A 17531-nucleotide genomic window follows, 5' to 3' on the forward strand; every position below is an offset into this window, starting at 1 on the left:
AGTTTACTGGGAAAAGAACAGCAAAGGTTCTTGGTTTCACTCTCTTTCTTCCAGAAAGGGGAAAAAAAAATGCCCTTGGCCCCTGTTCCATTGTTCCATGGATCCCACATCCCACCCTGAGCTTCTCCTGCCTCTCTCTGCTGCTCCCCAAATGAAACACAAATAGTAGGGGGTGTTTGCAGCTGGGCAGGGGATTAATTCCCAGTGAGATTCCCAACCCTGTGCTCCCACAGCACAGCCAGGGCTCAGGAGAAACGGGGAGGGAAGGTTAAAATCAGCTTTCTGCACTCAGATGGCTTTTATGGAACAGATATTCCTGTTTTCTCTCCGTTGATGGAGCAAGTTGTTTAATTCCAGGTTCATACCCAGACACAGTCCCAGAGATCTGTCACCCAGGGATCTGTCCCTGGGATCTGTCACCTCTGTGGGCACTTGGACATGGTGAGCAGAGGGAAGCTGGAGCAAACTGGGGGATTTGTGTCCCATCAGCAGCTCAGCTTTGGGGAGATGTGGGGAAATGGGAGCAGAGGGATTTGGGTTTGGCTGCACGTCCATGCCTGGGCAGGGTCAGGGTGGGAAAGGTGGGATCAAACAGGTCCCAGTTACCTGTCACCTGGGAGCCCTGAGCTGTCCCCCATTCCTTGAGGATCCATAGCTGTGACCTCATCCCTTGAGGATCCATGAACTGTGACCCCATCCCTTGAGGATCCATGAACTGTGACCCCATCCCTTGAGGATCCATGAACTGTGACCCCTCCCTTGAGGATCCATGAACTGTGACCCCTCCCTTGAGGATCCCATTCCTTCATCTCCCCTTCCCTTCCCTTCTCCTTCCCCACTTCCCCACCCATGGAAACACAGCAGCCCTTTTGCTTTCCAGTCTGGCAACGAATTCCAGATAAACTTCTTAAAACACCAGGGATAAAATCCCATTTTTCTCCCTAAAGCCCTTCCCAGCAGCGAGCCCAAGGTGTTAATCCTGCACAGCCCAGACATGGCTCAGCACAGGCCCAGCACAGGCCCAGCACAGGCCCTCTGGAAAAGGGCCTGGATGTTGGGATTTCTGTGCCCCTGCAGCCCCAGTGCTCCCCCTTCCCTGCCAATCCCATTCCCAAACACTTTTACCAGGAAAGCAATGCTGCTGCTCCAGCTCGTGGGTGGAAAACACTCATCCAAATCCACCTGGGAATGACAGACCCAGCGTGGGCTTGGGGCTGCTCCCGGTGTCCAGCCCCACAGGAGTGTTTTCCTGCATTTCCAGCTGGGAAAAAAAAACCCCAAACCCAGTAATTTCCCTCTTGCCACCCATCTCAGCTGGGAAGGGACAAGCAGGTCCTTTCCTGGGCTCTGGCAGGAGCTGCTGGATTTTATGGCACTGATGGGCAGGACAGGACAATTCCAGTGAAACTGCTTTTTATCAAGGAATGTGTCATCCCAAGGGGAACATCGAGGGCACTTTGTAGTGCAGAGGAGTGGAGTGTAAAGCACTTCTCACCGCCCTCCCTCCCGGGAGCAGGGAATGAATCATTAATGGCATTGATGGCTTCCTCCTCTCCCCAGTGCCTGCTTCCTCATCCCAAGGTACAATCCCTCATCCAGGAAAAAAGGAAATGGAACGGGAGCCCCGGTGCTGTGGCTCCTCTCACCAGGCACAGCAGTTCCAGGAGATTTTTATCTGCTGCCCCAGGGCTGGAAAAGCCTCCGGATCAAATCGGCTTCAGCTGAGCCGCTGCCCAAGATGCTGCTGGGGCTCCCTGGGGAGCCAGATCCCAAACCAGCTTCCCAACCAGGCCAATTCCCTGGAGCCAGGATTTCTGTGCCCTTCACTGTCAGCGACATTCCAGCTTCCCTGCAATATTCTGGGTAGAGACCTCAGGAATTTGGGAGGCAGGTCCTGGGCTGAGCATCCACCTCCTGCCTTCCGGGACCAAAATAATGTGGGGGTTCCCTGAAACCTCTCCTGGAAATAAAGCCAGGCATGAACAAATCCCTACCCCAAGGAAGCAGGGAAAAGAAAGGGCACATTTCCCAGGGGAGCAGCAGCAAGGGCAGGAACAGAGGGAACAATGACCACAGAGGAAGAGGCTGCTCGGGAGGGAAGGCAAAGAAAAAACCAGCAGGAAGGAAAAGAGAGGGAACCCAGGCACATGCAGGAAATCCTGTGGGATTTCCAGCCCATGGCTTGTGGCCCAACCACCTCTGTTTGTCCCCTCTGCTCCTCCCTGCAGGTTTGAAGCTGGAAATCTGTTTACAAATCCCATGGATCTGTTTGTGTTTTCCACCTCAGCCTCTGGCACAGGAGAGGGAGCGGGAGCATCCCCCGAGCCAGCCATGCCATAGGAATGGCCCCTAAAGGATTTCTCAGGATCCCTGGGCAGGGCTGGGCAGGTTTGCAATCCCAGCACCGACCCGGCTGCTGCTTTCATTGCCTGGAAATCTCCGGACAGCTCTTCCCGAACATCCCCCAACATCCCCCTGTCCCCGCAGGGCAGAGATTCCATGGCTGTACCCCACCAGAGGAGCGGGCTCAGGGTCAGGTGCCCTTCGGTGGGGGATACAGAAATCCAGGGGTTTCCAGCCCCCTGGGGGAGTCCCCGATGCCACCAGGAGCCCTGTGCCACCGTGGCACTGGGATGGGATATCCCGGGAAGCTACAGAGAGGTCCAACCCCTGCCCGGCCACGAGCTCCCTGAGGGATGAGAGGGGGTTTAGCACCATGAGGAGTTTCCACCATTCCGGAGCAGCCCTTTGCTCCTGCTCCCTTGGGAATTCCAAGCCTGGGAGGTGCTTATTTTTGGGATGCTCCAGGGGCCCGGAGCCGCCCCATCCTGGTCCCTCCCCCGTCCCGACCCCAGCAAAGAGGCGCCGAGCCGCTCCCAAGTTAAACTCTCCATTTTATTGGATCCTTTTACAAAAACCTCAACATTTGTGCTCGTGTCGAAGGAGTGTTTCTCGTCCCTCCGAGTTCTCGTTGGATTTTTAAATCCTGGCGCTCGCGGAGCTGCAGCAACAACCGCGGCACGGGGCGGGGGCAGGGCCGTGGGACAGACGATCCTATTTACAGCGGGAAAGGCCTCGCTCCACGCCCGGGGGAAGCAGCAGGAAAACTCTGGGAAGGGGAAAAAGGCCTTTCCCTTGGGAAAGGTGCGGCCGCCGAGAGCCCTTCCCGTCTCCTCGGGGCCAGAGCGGCTCCGGGAGCTGGGATGGATCCTACAACCAAACCTGAGCTGTGCAGTGAGCCTGGGACCCCCTGGAAATGCCGGGAGAACGACGGGGGGTAGCAAGGGAGGATGTTTGGGATGGTGGCACCGCTCCAGGAAAGCCCCTCTGCTCCCTGGTGGTGGAGGAAAAGTCCAGGGACAGCTCAGATCCTGGGATGTCTCAGGAGCTGTGAATCCCAAGTCTGGGCTCCAGGGGGTTTGGTGGTTATTTGGGAAAGAGGGAAACAGCAGCAGGATGGGAGGGACAGCACCAGCAGATGTTCTTGCTGGCATTTATTTTCCTCACAGAATTCCATCCCTCCCTGGGATGTCCCCCCCCAGAGCAGCCACTTCATCCCTTCACCCCCAAATCCTTCCCCTTCGGGGGGCTCAGGAAGTTGGGATCCATCCCACGATATCCACTGTGATCCCATCCACACACATCCCAACCCTGCTCAGCCACAGTGCACCGGGGGATCCTTTTAACAAAACAACACTGGGGCAACAGGCCAAAGAGCCCGGGGGGAGGAACAGCTGGATTTGCTCCACTGATCCCTGATCTCGACTGGCTGTGAACAGAAACACTCCGAGGGAAGGCGGAATTCCCATCCTGGGGCTCTGACAGAGCTCATGGAACACCAACACTTCCCAGCCTGTCTGCCTTCCCCAGGCTCCTGCAGCACAGGAAGGACATTTCCCTTCAGATTTTGGGGAATCAGTTGCTGAGCAGGGTCTGTGTCTGTATAAAGTGCAATCCACGCCCAACCATTCCCATTCCGTGCTCCCGCCGGGCCGGGAGGGCTGGGAAGGCAGAGCCGACTCCAAGGCTGGGCTGGACCTGAGCTAATGAACCACCTCCTAATGAGGGTGGAATTAAAGCTCAGGCCTCTCGGGATGCTGGGGCTGGAGCAGCTCCTGACAAAGTGCCACATTCCCACTCCGAGCAGGAGCAAAGAAAGTCCTTCCAGGTGTTTCAGAGCCTCACAGGAGTCTCCCATGGAAATTTTAAGGAGACTGTGAACCTTCCCGTGCTCCCTTTGGAGCATCTGATGTTAAAGCAAAAAGGGGATGGAAAGGAAAAGAAAAGCCATAGAGGGGAAAAGATTCCTTGATCTGGATTTCGCTGCGCTCGGCGGTGCCGGTGAAGGCACGAGCTGTGGGCTCTGCTGGGAACAGGCTGCTCCTTCCCTCCCCTTCCCAAGGAGGAATGTTGGTGACCCCCATCCACAGGGCTGACAGGAAAAACTGGCTGGGAGGTGTCTGGAGAGAGCACAGAATCCCCACCGCGTGGTGCAGGAGGAGCATGGACAGGGCTCACCTTCGGAGCGATGGACCATCCCTGCTCCAGACCATCCCTGCTCCCATTCTGGGACACACCAGGGACACAGCCAGGGGGTGACATCCTGCTGGGTGCTGGGATCCCGAGCTGCAACCTGAGCCAGGAAAAGCAGGGACATGGAGGTGAATCACACAAGTGTCACCTTCCCCCCTACCCAGAAAAACCTTCTCCAGGCTGCTCGTAGCCCTCTGGGATGCGCCGAGGGAGAACATCACACGAGGGGAATGCTGCCTCCTTCCCTCCTGCTGGCTGGGATGGATGCAGGACGGAGCAGGGAGCTGAGCTCGGAGGTCGGGTGGTCACAGGTGTCACAGCATTTTGCTCTGGGGGGGCAGGAAACCAGCTCCAAAACCACTCCATGAACGCGATCCCAGCGGCGTCTCCTGGTTCACAGGACGGGAAGCTCCTGCTGGGATTAACCCTGGGATGCAGCCCAAAGCCAGGGGTGAGGATGGGATGGGGTTAAGGCAGTTATGCTGAGGCCCATGGCCAACCCAGCATGGGCAGGGTTCGCTCTGGGACAGGGAATGAGGGACGAGGCAGAGCGGGAATTGTGGCCACGGTGCAGCCGCGGCTCCGGCACATCCCGGCTGGGCTGAGCACGGATCAGGATCAGGGCTCCACCAGCCTGGGGCACTGCCAGCCCAGCCTGTGCTGCAGGGGGATCTTCCCTAAGCTCCCTGTCTTTAGAGGATTAGCAGGACGGGGTGGAAAAGGACATGGAGAACAAGAGCACAGCAACTGAACATCCCAGGGCTGTGGCATGGGAATGGCGGGTCCTGGAGCTGGGAAGGGTCACCCAGGCCAACCTCAGCCCTCCCAAGGGCTCAGGGTGCTGAGCAGAGCAGAGCAGAGCCCAGGGCTCATCACCAGCCAACACCTGGGAGTCCTCAGGAGCAGCCACAGGGAAAGAGGAGCCGGGATGTGGTGAGCAGGAAGGGCTGGAAAGGGATGAAGGGATGGGGACAACAGTGGTGACCTCACTGCTGCACTCAAACACCTCCAACCTGGCCTTGCTACGACCCCCTCAAGTGGGACGAGGGGTCCTGAGGGGAAAAGGGGATGAGGAGGGAACGGGGGGGAGAAGAAAAGAAAACAAAAAAAGCGCCTCACGAGGCAAATCTAAAACACTTTCATTTTAAATAACAATAATTATAATTAAAAAGAACGGCCGCCCTCGGCCAGGGAAGGGGCAGAGCCGGCGGCCAACGGGCCATTCCTCAGTGTACAATCCCAGGGAGTGTCCTCACAGGAGCCGAGGGATCCCATTCCCCATCCAGGGAATCCCGTTCCCCGTCACTCGGTCGAGTCGCTGCTGCGGGGAGAGCGGGAAAGGAGGGGCGGGACGTGCCCGTCCCAATCCAGGCCGTCCCGCTCCCGCGGAAGCGGGCCGGAATCCGGAGCGAAGGGGCGTTTTTGCGCTCGCAGATACCCGCCCCCGGCCCCTCTCCGCCCTTCCCGCCGGAGGTGGGAGCCGGAGAACCTCCGGCTGCTCCCCTTTAGATGAACTTGAAGCACTTGGTCTTGTCGTGGGGCAGGCGGGTCTTGAAGAGCACGGAGTCGACGCGGAACTGGGTGTAGAGCAGGGGCATGTACCCGTACACCCGCACGAAGAAGTTGATGCACTTGTGCCGCTCGTGGAAGTGGGAATCGTCGTGGGAAAGGGCCTGGGGGCACCCGGGGCAGCGGAACGTCCAGCGGGAGGTCACCTGCAGGGAGGGACAGAGGTGGGCAGTGCCCAGAATGCCCCGGCCGTGCCCGAGGTACTGGAGGGGCTGCTTGGATAAGGGGGGAATCATGGAATGGTTTGGGTGGGAAGGGACCTTAAAGATCAGTCAGTTCCAACCCCGACACCTTCCACTAGCCCAGGTTGCTCCAAGCCCCGACTAACCTGGCCTTGGGCACTTCCAGGGATCCAGGGCATCCACAGCTTCTCTGGGAATTCCAGCCCAGACCCTCACCACTCTCACAGCCAAGAATTCCTTCTCAATCTCCCCTCTATCCCTGCCCTCTGCCAGTGGGAAGCCATTCCCTGTGTCCTGTCCCTCCAGCCCTTGTCCCAAGTCCCTCTCCAGCTCTCCTGGAGCCCCTTTAGGCTCTGGAAGGGTTTCCAAGCTCTCCCTGGATCCTTCTCTTCTCCAGGGGAACCCCCCCAGCTCTCCCAGCCTGGCTCCAGAGCAGAGGGGCTCCAGCCCTTGGAGCATCTCCAGGGTCTCCTCTGGACTCTCTCCAGCAGCTCCACATCCTTGTGCTGCCGTTCCCCAGGGCTGGAGGCAGCTCTGCAGGGGGGTCTCACCTGAGGGGGGCAGAGGGGCAGAATCCCCCTCACTGTTGCCCAAAGTTGCCACAGAAGAATCAGCAATTTGGGGCACCCCTTGTTTTGGGCAGCCAGAGTAAGATCTCTGGAAAGGGCTCCAGTTTCCAGGAGGTGCTGAGGGGTCACCCACTGACTAAAGGGCCTCTTTGTCTGTCCTGAACCAAACAGGTTCAGGATTCTCCTCTCAGCTGCACCAAACCCCACAACCTCCACTTCCCAGCAGCTCCAGCTGGGAACACCACGCAGGAAAACACAGCCAGGCCCAGCCCAAGGCAGTGACACTGGCAGGGCTGAGGGAGCCCTTTGCCAGCAGGGATGAAGAGCAGGATGATCTGCATCCCAAATCCATGCTCAGAACTGTGACACTCATTTGCTATCCCAGGGCAGGGGAATTCCAGCTCGGCTGCAGCGTTTGGGCCAAACACAGATGAGCCTGAATGGCTCTGGAAAGCCTCACAAAATCAGTAAGAAACCAGTGGGACTTGTGCTGGAAAGAAGGAAATCTGTGGGTTTGGGATCAGCTGCTCTTTGCTGAGCCAGGAACGCTCCGGGCTGAGCTGCAGCACAAGTCAGAGAACCATGGAATGGTTTGGGTTGAAAGGGAAACATTAAAGATCATTTTGTTCCAACCCCCTGCCATGAATCCAAGGCAGGGAACCTTCCACTAGACCAGGAACTTGGTCTGGTTTGGTCTGGTAACATCAAACCTCAATCCCCCCGCTCACCATGGCGGGATTTGGCCGATTCCATGGGCTGAGCTTCCATGCCTGGAGCTGGATTTCCCCTTTCCCACAGGACAGACCCTTCCCAGAGCTTTTACCTTGATGGGAGGTTTCCTGGTGAGGTGGGAGACCAGGAAGTTCATGGCGATGTCCTCGCAGTTGATGTACTCGTCCACCATGTCCCGGATGGCCTGGGGCATCACGTAGGAATACAGGTAGGCATAGTACTATGGAAAACAGGGAGACAGGGAGAGGCACAGCCTCGGTCAGGGTGGTCCCAGCAGGAAGTGCCCAACCCCTGCTGGTGCCACCTCATGGCTCCATAATTGAGTATCAAGTTATGGGACATGTTGGGACGTGTTTGACTCAAAACTGAAGGAAAACAACGGGGAGATTCCCAGTAATGGAGTTAATCCTGCAGCAGCAAATCACTCCCCAGCCACCACCCTCCCTGAATCCTGGAACCTCAGAAATCGAGGAATGGGGGGTTTTGTCCCCCCCCCAGACCTCGCTGTCTCTGTTGCTGGGGAGTCAGCACTGGGATGGCTCAGGACCAGTTTGGAGGAAGTGAGGGAAGATGAGCAGAGAGCTCCAAAATTCATCCTTAAAAGAACTCCACCCCTCCCAAGAAGCTCCTGTGAGGAGGAAGAGGCGGCTGCAGCCGGGGGGGTCTCACCTTGTGGAAGAAGGCAGCACCAGTGAGCACCATGGAGAGCTCGCAGGAGTAGTTGGAGTTGTAGAGCCAGGACTGGTGGGGGATGTCCCACGCGTGGTAGCGCCCCGGGAAGCCCACGATCCGATCCCGGGCCTCCCTCCAGACCCTGCAAACACAAGAGTTGGGGGTGAGGCCCTGGGGGCCCATCCGGGGCTGGGCACGACTTGGGACTCTGCCCTCGAGGCCAGCAGAGGTTCCTGAGGGAAGCAAGAGGAGCTGCTGCATCAAAAAGTTGGGCAGCTGCTCATCCACTGGATGTCCAGAAGGGATAAACATTGTTAAAATGGGCTTTGAGTTGTTTGTGCACAGGGAAAGAGTTCCCAATCCATAAATCAAGGGTTTTTCTGTCTCGCGAGGGCTGTTGTGGAGGTTTAAAGGAAAACTTAAGTAGGGAGCAGCCAAGGGAGAAGCCCAGTGACTCCTGGCCTCCTCCCCAAATCCCTGCAGCTTTCCATCTCCCACAGCTCAGGTTCCTGCTCTGTGGGGCTGAGATAATGTCAATCCATCTCCCTTGAGCAAAAATTCCATTTTTAGGAGACCAATTTTTAGGAAATCAGTTTTTAGGAGAAATCACCTTCCCTTTAGGAAAGCTCCAAGGCCAGGTTGGACAGGGCTTGGAGCAACCTGGGATAGTGGAAGGTGTCCCTGCCCATGGCAGGGGATGGAATGAGATGAGCTTTAAGGTCCCTTCCCACCCAAACCATTCCAGGGCTCTGTGAGATTCCATGATTCTGTGAAAGCTGCTGAGATGCTGGGCCTGGTTTCTCCAGCTGGAACTGCTCCCCATCCCAAACCAGCCCCTGGCAGCTCCCCAGTTTTGGAGGAAAATCCTCTGGGGCCACAAGCACGTCCCTCACTCCAACACACACTCACGGTGGAGCCACAGGGAATTAAATCCCGAGGATTGAGAGTGGGAGCGTGGGATTGCTTAACATTCTGCTCTCATCTGAAGCTCCTCGAGAGAAATCCCACAGGAGCTGCAACTCTGGCAGGAATAAATAAGGAAAAAGTCAGTGCCTAAGGCCTGATCTGGGAAATAAATCCAGCTTCCAAGGCAGGGGTGAGGGCTGCCCTTTGGATCATCCCATCCCATCCCATCTCCATCCAAACCCAGTGACTCCAGATTGCAAGAGCAAACTCCCTGTGGGACACAGAAGGGTTTCTTCCCTTTTCCCCAGGCACAGAACAGGGCAGAAAGTGGCCTTTTGGGGGTTTTTTTTTCCCTTGTGTTGATGTGAATTCCTCCCACAACCCAGGTTCCTGGAGAGCCACGGGAGAGCTGCTGAGGAGACCAAGATTCCCTGAGTTTTCCTTCATTGTTCAGTCCTCTGCTCCAATTAATGAAACTCCAAAAGAACCTGGAAATGAATCCTGAGTAATTACCATCACCAGCAGCTTCCCCGGCTCCATCCTCCCCCCCAGCCCTTGTTTGCTGCTGTTCCTGTCAATCCAGTGGGATTGTTTTGAAAAGCTGGAAGTCGAAACCGCTTATTCCCTTTCACTCCTCCCACGTCTCACTCTCCTTCCAACGTGACACGTTTTCTTTCCCGGCTCAGCCACAAAAAACGGGATTTCTCCGGAAAATGGTTCTGGGTGTGCTCAGGGTTCCTGCCTCCAGCTCCTTCCCGAGCCTCCAACAGGGAAAAACGAGGCTTTTGGCCCCAAAAACCAGAGCCTGAAGGAAAGCTTTGACAAAACACACTTGTTGTGGGGTCACTCCGGCCAAGACTCCGGCTCCTCCTTGGCTGAGGGTGGGAACAGGGAGGCTTTGTGGGAACAAGGTGTCTGTAAGCAGGGATATGAGAGGGAATAACACACAGCCCTTACAATCTTCATTTGGTGCTCTCCAGGCAAAGGAAAACAGATTCCAAAGGGGGGGTTGGGGGGGTAACAGCCCAGTTGAGACAAAGAGCCTGGAATGGGGCAGGGAAGGGAAGCCAGGAGTCCTGACGCCTCCTCCAGGACTTTCATCCCTCTGACACCTCATTCCTCATCCCTTTGAGGGAGCTTGGTGGCTTTCCAGATGCTTTGTGCCCTTTAATCCTCCTCCCAGACACGAGCCAGTGTGTTTTGGTGAGAGCTGGTCCCTGTTTCCCACCCCCGGGCAGCTGTCGGGTGTTCCCGGATTCGGGATCGCGGCCGCTGCTCCTCGTGCCGTCCTCGCTCCTCGTGCCATCCTTGTTCCCAGCACTTTTTGGCAGGGAGGTTTGGCTGTGGGAGCTGCAGGAGCAGCTGCCACAAACCTCCCACAGCAGGAACCCATAGAACTGATTTCTCCCTCGGCCCCCCTGCTCAGGAAAAGCCTTTTGCCAGGGAAAAGTCAAGGGGAAAACGGAGAGGCTGGAGCAGAAGGGGAGTGGGAATGAGAGTAACCAGCACCAGCCTTCGCTGGGGAACATCTCCCTTTTCCATGCTGCAGAATGAAGTGCCCAAAATGCCCAAATCCCACCCCAAGGTCCCCTGGAGCAGGGGATGGCAGCACAGGAGCAGCACGTCCTGGAGTGGTCGGGAATGCCCTGGCCTTGCCTACGGCCCGTGAAGGATGGAGTGCAACACAACAGCCTCTGGGATTTGTTTTCTGGTTCCCATCCACCCTAGGGAGGCACAGACCCCGAAATCCACTCAGGGACCATTCTCAGCACAGCCAAAGCCAAAGAGTTGAGGTTAAATGGGAGAACTGGAGTTCCCTGGACAACCTGCACTGGTTAAACCGCCCCAAAAGGCGAGTTCCTCCACAGCACACGGAGTCGGGGAGCCATGGGAAGGGATGTGCTGTCCCTGTCTCTGGCCCTGGCTTTGGCAATGTGGAAAGCCCACCCCGGGATGTGGAGAGCCCCAGTTTGGGTGCCAGGGCCGTGTGTGCCAGGGCGTCTCACCGGAAGCCGAACATGATCTCGTCGTGGCGCAGGTGGGCGTCGTCGTCGATGGACAGGATGGCCTCGGTCTCGATCTCGTCCCAGGGCAGGAACCGGTTGTTCAGGCTGTTCTTCTCCGTACGGACAACCTGGCGGGTGGAACATGGAGTTATGGTGGGTGCCCATGCCCAGGGATGGGATCTGGGGGCTGGGGTTGTGCATTCCGAGTGTGGCGGCGCCGCATTCCGGCGCCGCTTCAAAGCCCCCGTGGTGGGGAATTCCTTCCAACCAAAAGGCACCAGCTCACTCTGCCATCGGCTCCAGGAATTCCCCTTATCCTGCTGTCAAATCCTACTGGATTTCTCCCTCCTCTTAGAATCACAGAATAGAATTAGAATGCAGAACTGGGAGGGACCCACAGGGATCATCCAGTCCAACCCCTGGCCCTGCACAGACACCCCAACAGTCCCACCCTGTCCCTGAGAGTGTTGTCCAAACATTCCTTGAGCTCTGGCAGCCTTGGGAAGTGACCATTCCATGGGGAACCTGTTCAGGGCCCGACCACCCTCGGGGGGAAGAACTTTTTCCTGATATCCATCCCAAACCTCCCCTGGCACAGCTTCACACCCTTCCTCTCCCTCTTACAGGGATTACAGGCCGGGTTTTGATCCTGACACCACATCCAGGGCTCTGGAAATGAGGGCATCGTGTTCCAGAAAAGAGAACTCTTGAGGAAGATAAAAGTGAATTTTTGGGAAACTTTTACGCTTTAATACAAGCAATTGACCTCAGAAAAACAGGTTAGGGGCAACGGGAAGAGAATTCAATTCAGGGGCTTGAAACGTTTCTCCCTCTCCTAAAAGTTTTACATTTCAATGAGCCTCTAAAAAGCACTGGATTTCTCGGGCATGAAATGGGCACAAACACAACTCAGGAGCTGATTAGGCCGGGTGAGAAATGACCTTCCGTCCCTGGAAGTGTCCAAGGCCAGGTTGGACGGGGCTCGGAGCAACCTGGGACAGTGGGAAGTGTCCCTGCCCACGGCAGGGAGTGGAAGGGGATGAGCTTTAGGGTCCCTTCCAACCCAAACCATCCTGGGATTCCATGAGTCACCTACACAAACCTGCTGTGTGCTCCAGGTCACAGGGAGCTGAGCTGTCACTGGGGGAGGCCAGGAAGGCATCCTGTCTCCCCTTGAAGACTCTGAGAGTGGGAGAATCCACCTTTCCTCTGGGATGTTCCCTCTCAAACGTCAATGCTGCTCCTCGTGACTCATCCCCTTCAGCTCCCAACACTCTCTCTGTTCCTTTTCACCCTCTGAGGTCTCAATCCCTCACCCAGGGCTGTTTCTCCCACTTTTCCATCATCTTAAGGATGGGTTTTGCCACAGTCTTGTTTCTGAACAATCCCAAGCCAAGAGCTCTGTCAAAACCCAGCAAAAGATGTTCCCTCAGCAGATCTGAAAATGCTGCGCTCCGGCAAAACAGAGTCGGGGGTTTCCCTTCTCTGAGGAGATTCAGACAGTGAGAAGGACATGAAATCAGCCAGAGGACAACAACAGAGGCCCCAGCACACCTACCAAAAATCCCACCTTCCCTCACAGCAAACCTCAAGGCTCCAAACAAGGAGCAGAGCACCAGTGGCAGGACCTGCACACAAAATCCGACCCCTCCAGACTCAAAGTCATCCCGGATTGTGTCCTTCTGCCTGTCTTGTTTTGGGTTTTTCCTTGGGAATAATTCCCTTTAAAACACTTTGCCATCAGTTAAATGGCCCGGAGATCAAAACCATGAACCTCCTGAGCAGGTTTTTGAGACAAACTCAAGGTGATTCAGTTCCACCACATGGGATTTTTTGATTCAAGCCCCACAACTCCACGAAGCCCATCTGCTCCCAGTTTTTGTCGCTCACAGCCACGTTGGATGAATGGATCTTAAAAAGACCTTCAAGAGAACTAAAGCAGAGCATAAATCTCGAGTCTGCCCTGCAGTAATGTCCTTAACTGATACTTTATAGTGCGTTTTTATCCATAAATACAAAAAAAAATGCAGGAAAATCAGTATCTTCCAGCAATCTCCTTGCTAGTGAGGCTTCACACTTAGGCTTTAAATTAAGTGCTACTTACAATTTGAGGGTGAAAACATGAAGAGTGTCTGTGCCCTTGGAGAAGTTTTGGTGGCTCAGCTTAAGGGAACTGGATTTCTGGGCAAAGAGCAAACTCTGCAAGAAACCAGGAGCCTCATTGATCCCGTCAGGTTTTTGGGAGGAATAAAAGCCAGGAGGATATGCCCTGAGGAGAGCAGGGTAATTTGGGGAGATGACAGGTTTTCAGGGGAAGGATCTGCCTCCATCATTCCCAAAGATGTGCCAACTGAAGCCAGATGGGCTGGGGGGGAATAGCAGAGGGGGATGGGGACACCCCGCGCTCCCCCTGACCGCCCAGCTGGGAATTACGGGGCTGGAGACGCCGGAGACAAACGACTCTGAGGAGTTGACCTGGATCTGCACTTGGAAGGGGAAAGCAGGGAGCTCCTGCCAGCACAGCCCTCCAGGGAGGATGTGGATTTACAGCCCTGTCAATCCCTTTTCTTGGCACCAGCTCGGACGGTTTGTTAATAAGCGAAGGAAGTCAGGGCGACGCTCCAGAGCTGCTCCAGGGATGTGTCCTGTTCCCTGTCCCAAGGACTGGGCTGGAGCAAAACCCAGCTCAGCATCGACCTCAGGGGTGGGATCTGCCCAGAGCCTCACCTGGGGCAAAGCTCCTTCCCCGAGGAACAGGCAGGAGTTCAGATTCCATGAAGAAAAGGGATATCACGTCTCCCAGATGGTGGCTGACCACTCCTTCCATCCCAAACTTGGGACTCGGCTCCAGAGGTGCCACCATTGCTCCCACCCATCAAGGAAGGCAAGATTGGCACATCTGGGAGCTGATGAGCTTCGTCCCACCCCCATCCCTGTTCCAAGCTGAGCTGCTTCCCATCCACCTCTATTTCTGGGGAAAGCACATGGGGAGCCAAGGCTTCTCCAGCTCTCCCATGTGCACATGTGGCTGCTAATGTGGAAAAGGAATCAATTAAAATCAGCCAATCTAGGCTTAATAGGGGTCAGGGAGGGCTCTGCTGGAGGACTCTGGGAGCTGGCAAACTCTAGAAAAAGGGAACGACAGGTTCCAAGTATCCCTGAATCCACCACACTCATTTTCAGCTCCCAGTTCGGACAAATTCAGACACCTTTTGATAAGGAAGTTGCCCAGATCAGGCCTTAAGACCCACAGACTCAGAAACACCAGGGTCCCTTCCCTCTACACATCAGGTCCAAGTGCTGGGATTATTTCCAAGACTCCTTGGAAGGAGGGAAGCGTGTGCAGATTCAATATCCATAAGCGGGATCAATCACATCCTTTATCACCACGGCCAACTCCATTCCCTGCTCCCTCTGGAACCACCATGTTGGATCAGACTGGCACTTGTTTCTCTGCCAGGGATGTGGATGAGGAAGACAACAAGTCTGCCTGGTCCCATCAAACACCATCCTCCTGGAAGCTCCATGTTTTTTGGGAGCAAAGCTCTCAATGGGTTTGCGTCTGGACAAGTTTGGGATGTCAGACAGGGACAAAGCACACTGTCCTGGGGGTATCAAGAGGAATTTCTTCATGGAAGGGGTGGTCAGGCATTGAAAGGACTGCCCAGGGAAGTTTGGAGTCCCCATCCCTGGAGGTGTCCAAGGAGGGACTGGATGTGGCACTGAATGCTCTGGGCTGGGGGACAAGGTGGGGATTTGGCACAGGCTGGACTTGGTGACCTTGGAGGTCTTTTCCACCCTAAATGATTCCATGATTCCCTAAACATCCCAGCTACAGCAGGGATTTTAGCACTGGGAGAGGACCCCTATGGAAACTACACACCTGAGGTTCATTTTCTTACAAAGATGGCTTTGATCCTGATTTCTTTGTGCTCTGTGTTGCCCGTGTCGGAGCTGAAGGGAGACGAGGTCGATCCCAAGGCAGGCACTGCACTGGCTCCAGGACAAGAAGCCAAGGAGCTGCCAAGGAGGAGCCAAAGAACCTGTTGCCATGGCTACAGATGCCACCCAAAATCCCTGCAGCCCTCACCCCTTCCCAGTGAGGTGGCATTGGTGCAAATCACACAAGTCTCACCAAGTCCACACTTTTTCCTCAGTTTTCTCCACGTTTTATCCCTGCCTGCTCCTGGGGGAGCTGAGATGCTCCACAAAACCTGGCAGGGTCACCATGGCCCTCAGCCCAGACCTCAGATCTCCCTGACTGCCCTTTCCAAGGACACCTACGGTGGTGCTTATTGAAGACCATCCAGTGCCTCCTCAAAGAGCAGCATCGCTCTGCCGCGTCCCGCCCTGCCCACGCACAACTGTTCCCTCCCGCCAATCCCAACTCCCACCACCACACAACCCTCAGAGGATGGCAATCCACCCAGTTCCCACTGGCCAGCACCCTGCTTTCCAGAGCCAGAAGCACAGATCCAAGCCTTTGGCTCAGCCAGCAATTCTTCACCTCCTGAGAAACAAAAAAACCTGGCGTCTCTCGACACAACACGAGGCTCTTCCCGGCACTTTTCCAGGCTGTGTGGGCAGGCAGGAGATGGGATGCCAGCATGGCATTTCCCCCATAACCAAGCCCCTGGGATGATGCCTTTTCTCCTCACAACAACACTCTCATTCCCAATTCAGACCCAAAAACTCGAGGACATCAGTCCAGCACAACGTGGGACTCCGGAGTGTTCCTGACAGCTCCGGATGAGCTGCAGATCCAGGGGGAATGGCAGCCCTGCACTTTTGACACGTGTGTAAACAGGGTGTCAAAGCTCCTTCCAGAAATGCTGCCAGTGCTGAGCATTATGTCAAAAAAAAATGGATGTTCTTTTGACTGTGTTTGTGATAATTAATGTTTGAAAAACTCGGGATGCACAGAGCAGCTCCTTGAGGTGTTTGTTAAGACAAAGACAATCCTGACATTATCCTGGGGTTTACACACCCAGATCCAGAAGATATGGATAAATGGGCGTGGATGTGACCACAGCTCCTAAATGAACCCTGTCCCCATGTCCAAAGCCATCCTGGAGAGAGATCCAGGCTGTTTGGATGCAGGGTGTTCGGATCCTCCTGCCTCCGAGGCGCAGTCCCTAAGGGACTGTGTTCCTCTCCTGACTGGTCTCTCCCCACCAGCCATTCCCAGACTCTCCCAGTTCCACACCAGCCAGCCTGGATGAGTCCCAGGACATGCCTGGTGCGGATGATCCTGCAGCAGCACCTGCTGCATCCGGGAAAGGGGCAGAGCAGGCAGGAGAAAGGAGACACCGACACTCATTCCCAACCCTCTTCCACATCAGCCCTCACCCATCCCTTTTGTATCCCCTGGAATGTGCTCTCTTGCTTGATTTGATGGCACTTGCACCAAAAAGAGTCATTTATCTGAACCCCCACCCCAAACCAGACACTTCTAGCAGGATGTGCCTTCAGTCACCCACTGCCTGTTGAGACGTCCCTGGATTTTAGTGGTTCCCTGGATTTTAGTGGTTCCCCCTGGCAATTCTTCACCTTCTGGTTTTTCCTTTAATCTTTGCTTGTAAAGACGGATTGGGAAGTTACCTTTATCCCTTTTCTCATGTATTAATTATTCTCCTGCTCCTCTTCACCTTGAAACAGCTCCTTTACGCCCTGAACCTCCAGACTCCCGTGCTTTTCCACCTCCAACTTCAAGCGTTTTCAAAATCAGAATTAAAAGGATTTATAGACTATTTTAAGACTCATCTCCAGAGGTATGGAAAGTGTTTCACTGGAAGGGTATTTAGCTCCAAAGGCAGTGCAGGCTGAATATAAATTGGCAAAACAGATGCATTTTTAAAATACGTGTAATTAAATAATGCAACATAAAACCCGGCATAAATTATCCCCCGCTGAGAACAAAACCACACAGGAAGATACCAGTGGAAAAGCTTATTTTTAAACTGACACTGTGTCCATGAATGTAAAATGTGGAAACACTTGGTCCCCCTTTTAAAGTCCTCAACTGTGATCAGTGGGTCGCTCATCTCCGAGAGGAGCAAACAGCTTGTGATACAAATAAAGCTGATTATTTATTCATTTTCAGACAGGAGCAGCTGTTGCATCTTTCTAGAGTAACTAAAGGAGAAGAATTCCTATTTTAGCATTAAAAGGCATCCAGATACTCCCTTGTTTTCACTCTCTCTGGGGGCTGCTGTTGGGGGCTGTGCAATTAAAGCTGCACGTTGAGTTGTTGTCCGATTGGATTTATTTTACAATTAACTGCAATTATTTGGCTCCAAAGAACGTCCCTGGGATAACACACTGTCAGGTTTAAATACTTCATCTCCCACTGCTGCAGCCCA

The 17531-nt window shown here is 54.9% G+C and overlaps 1 protein-coding gene across 3 annotated transcripts in view; it reads right to left on the reverse strand.

Annotated features, from left to right (window-relative positions):
* Window positions 1-5976: 5976 nt before the first annotated feature.
* Window positions 5977-17531, reverse strand: part of EXTL3 (exostosin like glycosyltransferase 3) — an 89404-nt gene continuing 77849 nt past the window's right edge. For all 3 annotated transcript variants that reach the window (XM_018085535.2, XM_018085536.2, XM_008929054.3), the window contains 4 exons: window positions 11170-11297; window positions 8255-8399; window positions 7677-7805; window positions 5977-6248 (listed from right to left, as the gene is read on the reverse strand). In XM_018085535.2, the coding sequence (XP_017941024.1) occupies window positions 6039-6248; window positions 7677-7805; window positions 8255-8399; window positions 11170-11297 (612 nt within the window). In that variant the 3' untranslated portion in view covers window positions 5977-6038. The remainder of the gene's footprint in view (window positions 6249-7676; window positions 7806-8254; window positions 8400-11169; window positions 11298-17531) is intronic.

The sequence above is a fragment of the Manacus vitellinus genome, unplaced genomic scaffold, assembly GCF_001715985.3.
Source record: "Manacus vitellinus isolate BGI_N305 unplaced genomic scaffold, ASM171598v3 scaffold_82_pilon, whole genome shotgun sequence".
Classification (NCBI taxonomy): Eukaryota; Metazoa; Chordata; class Aves; order Passeriformes; family Pipridae; genus Manacus; species Manacus vitellinus.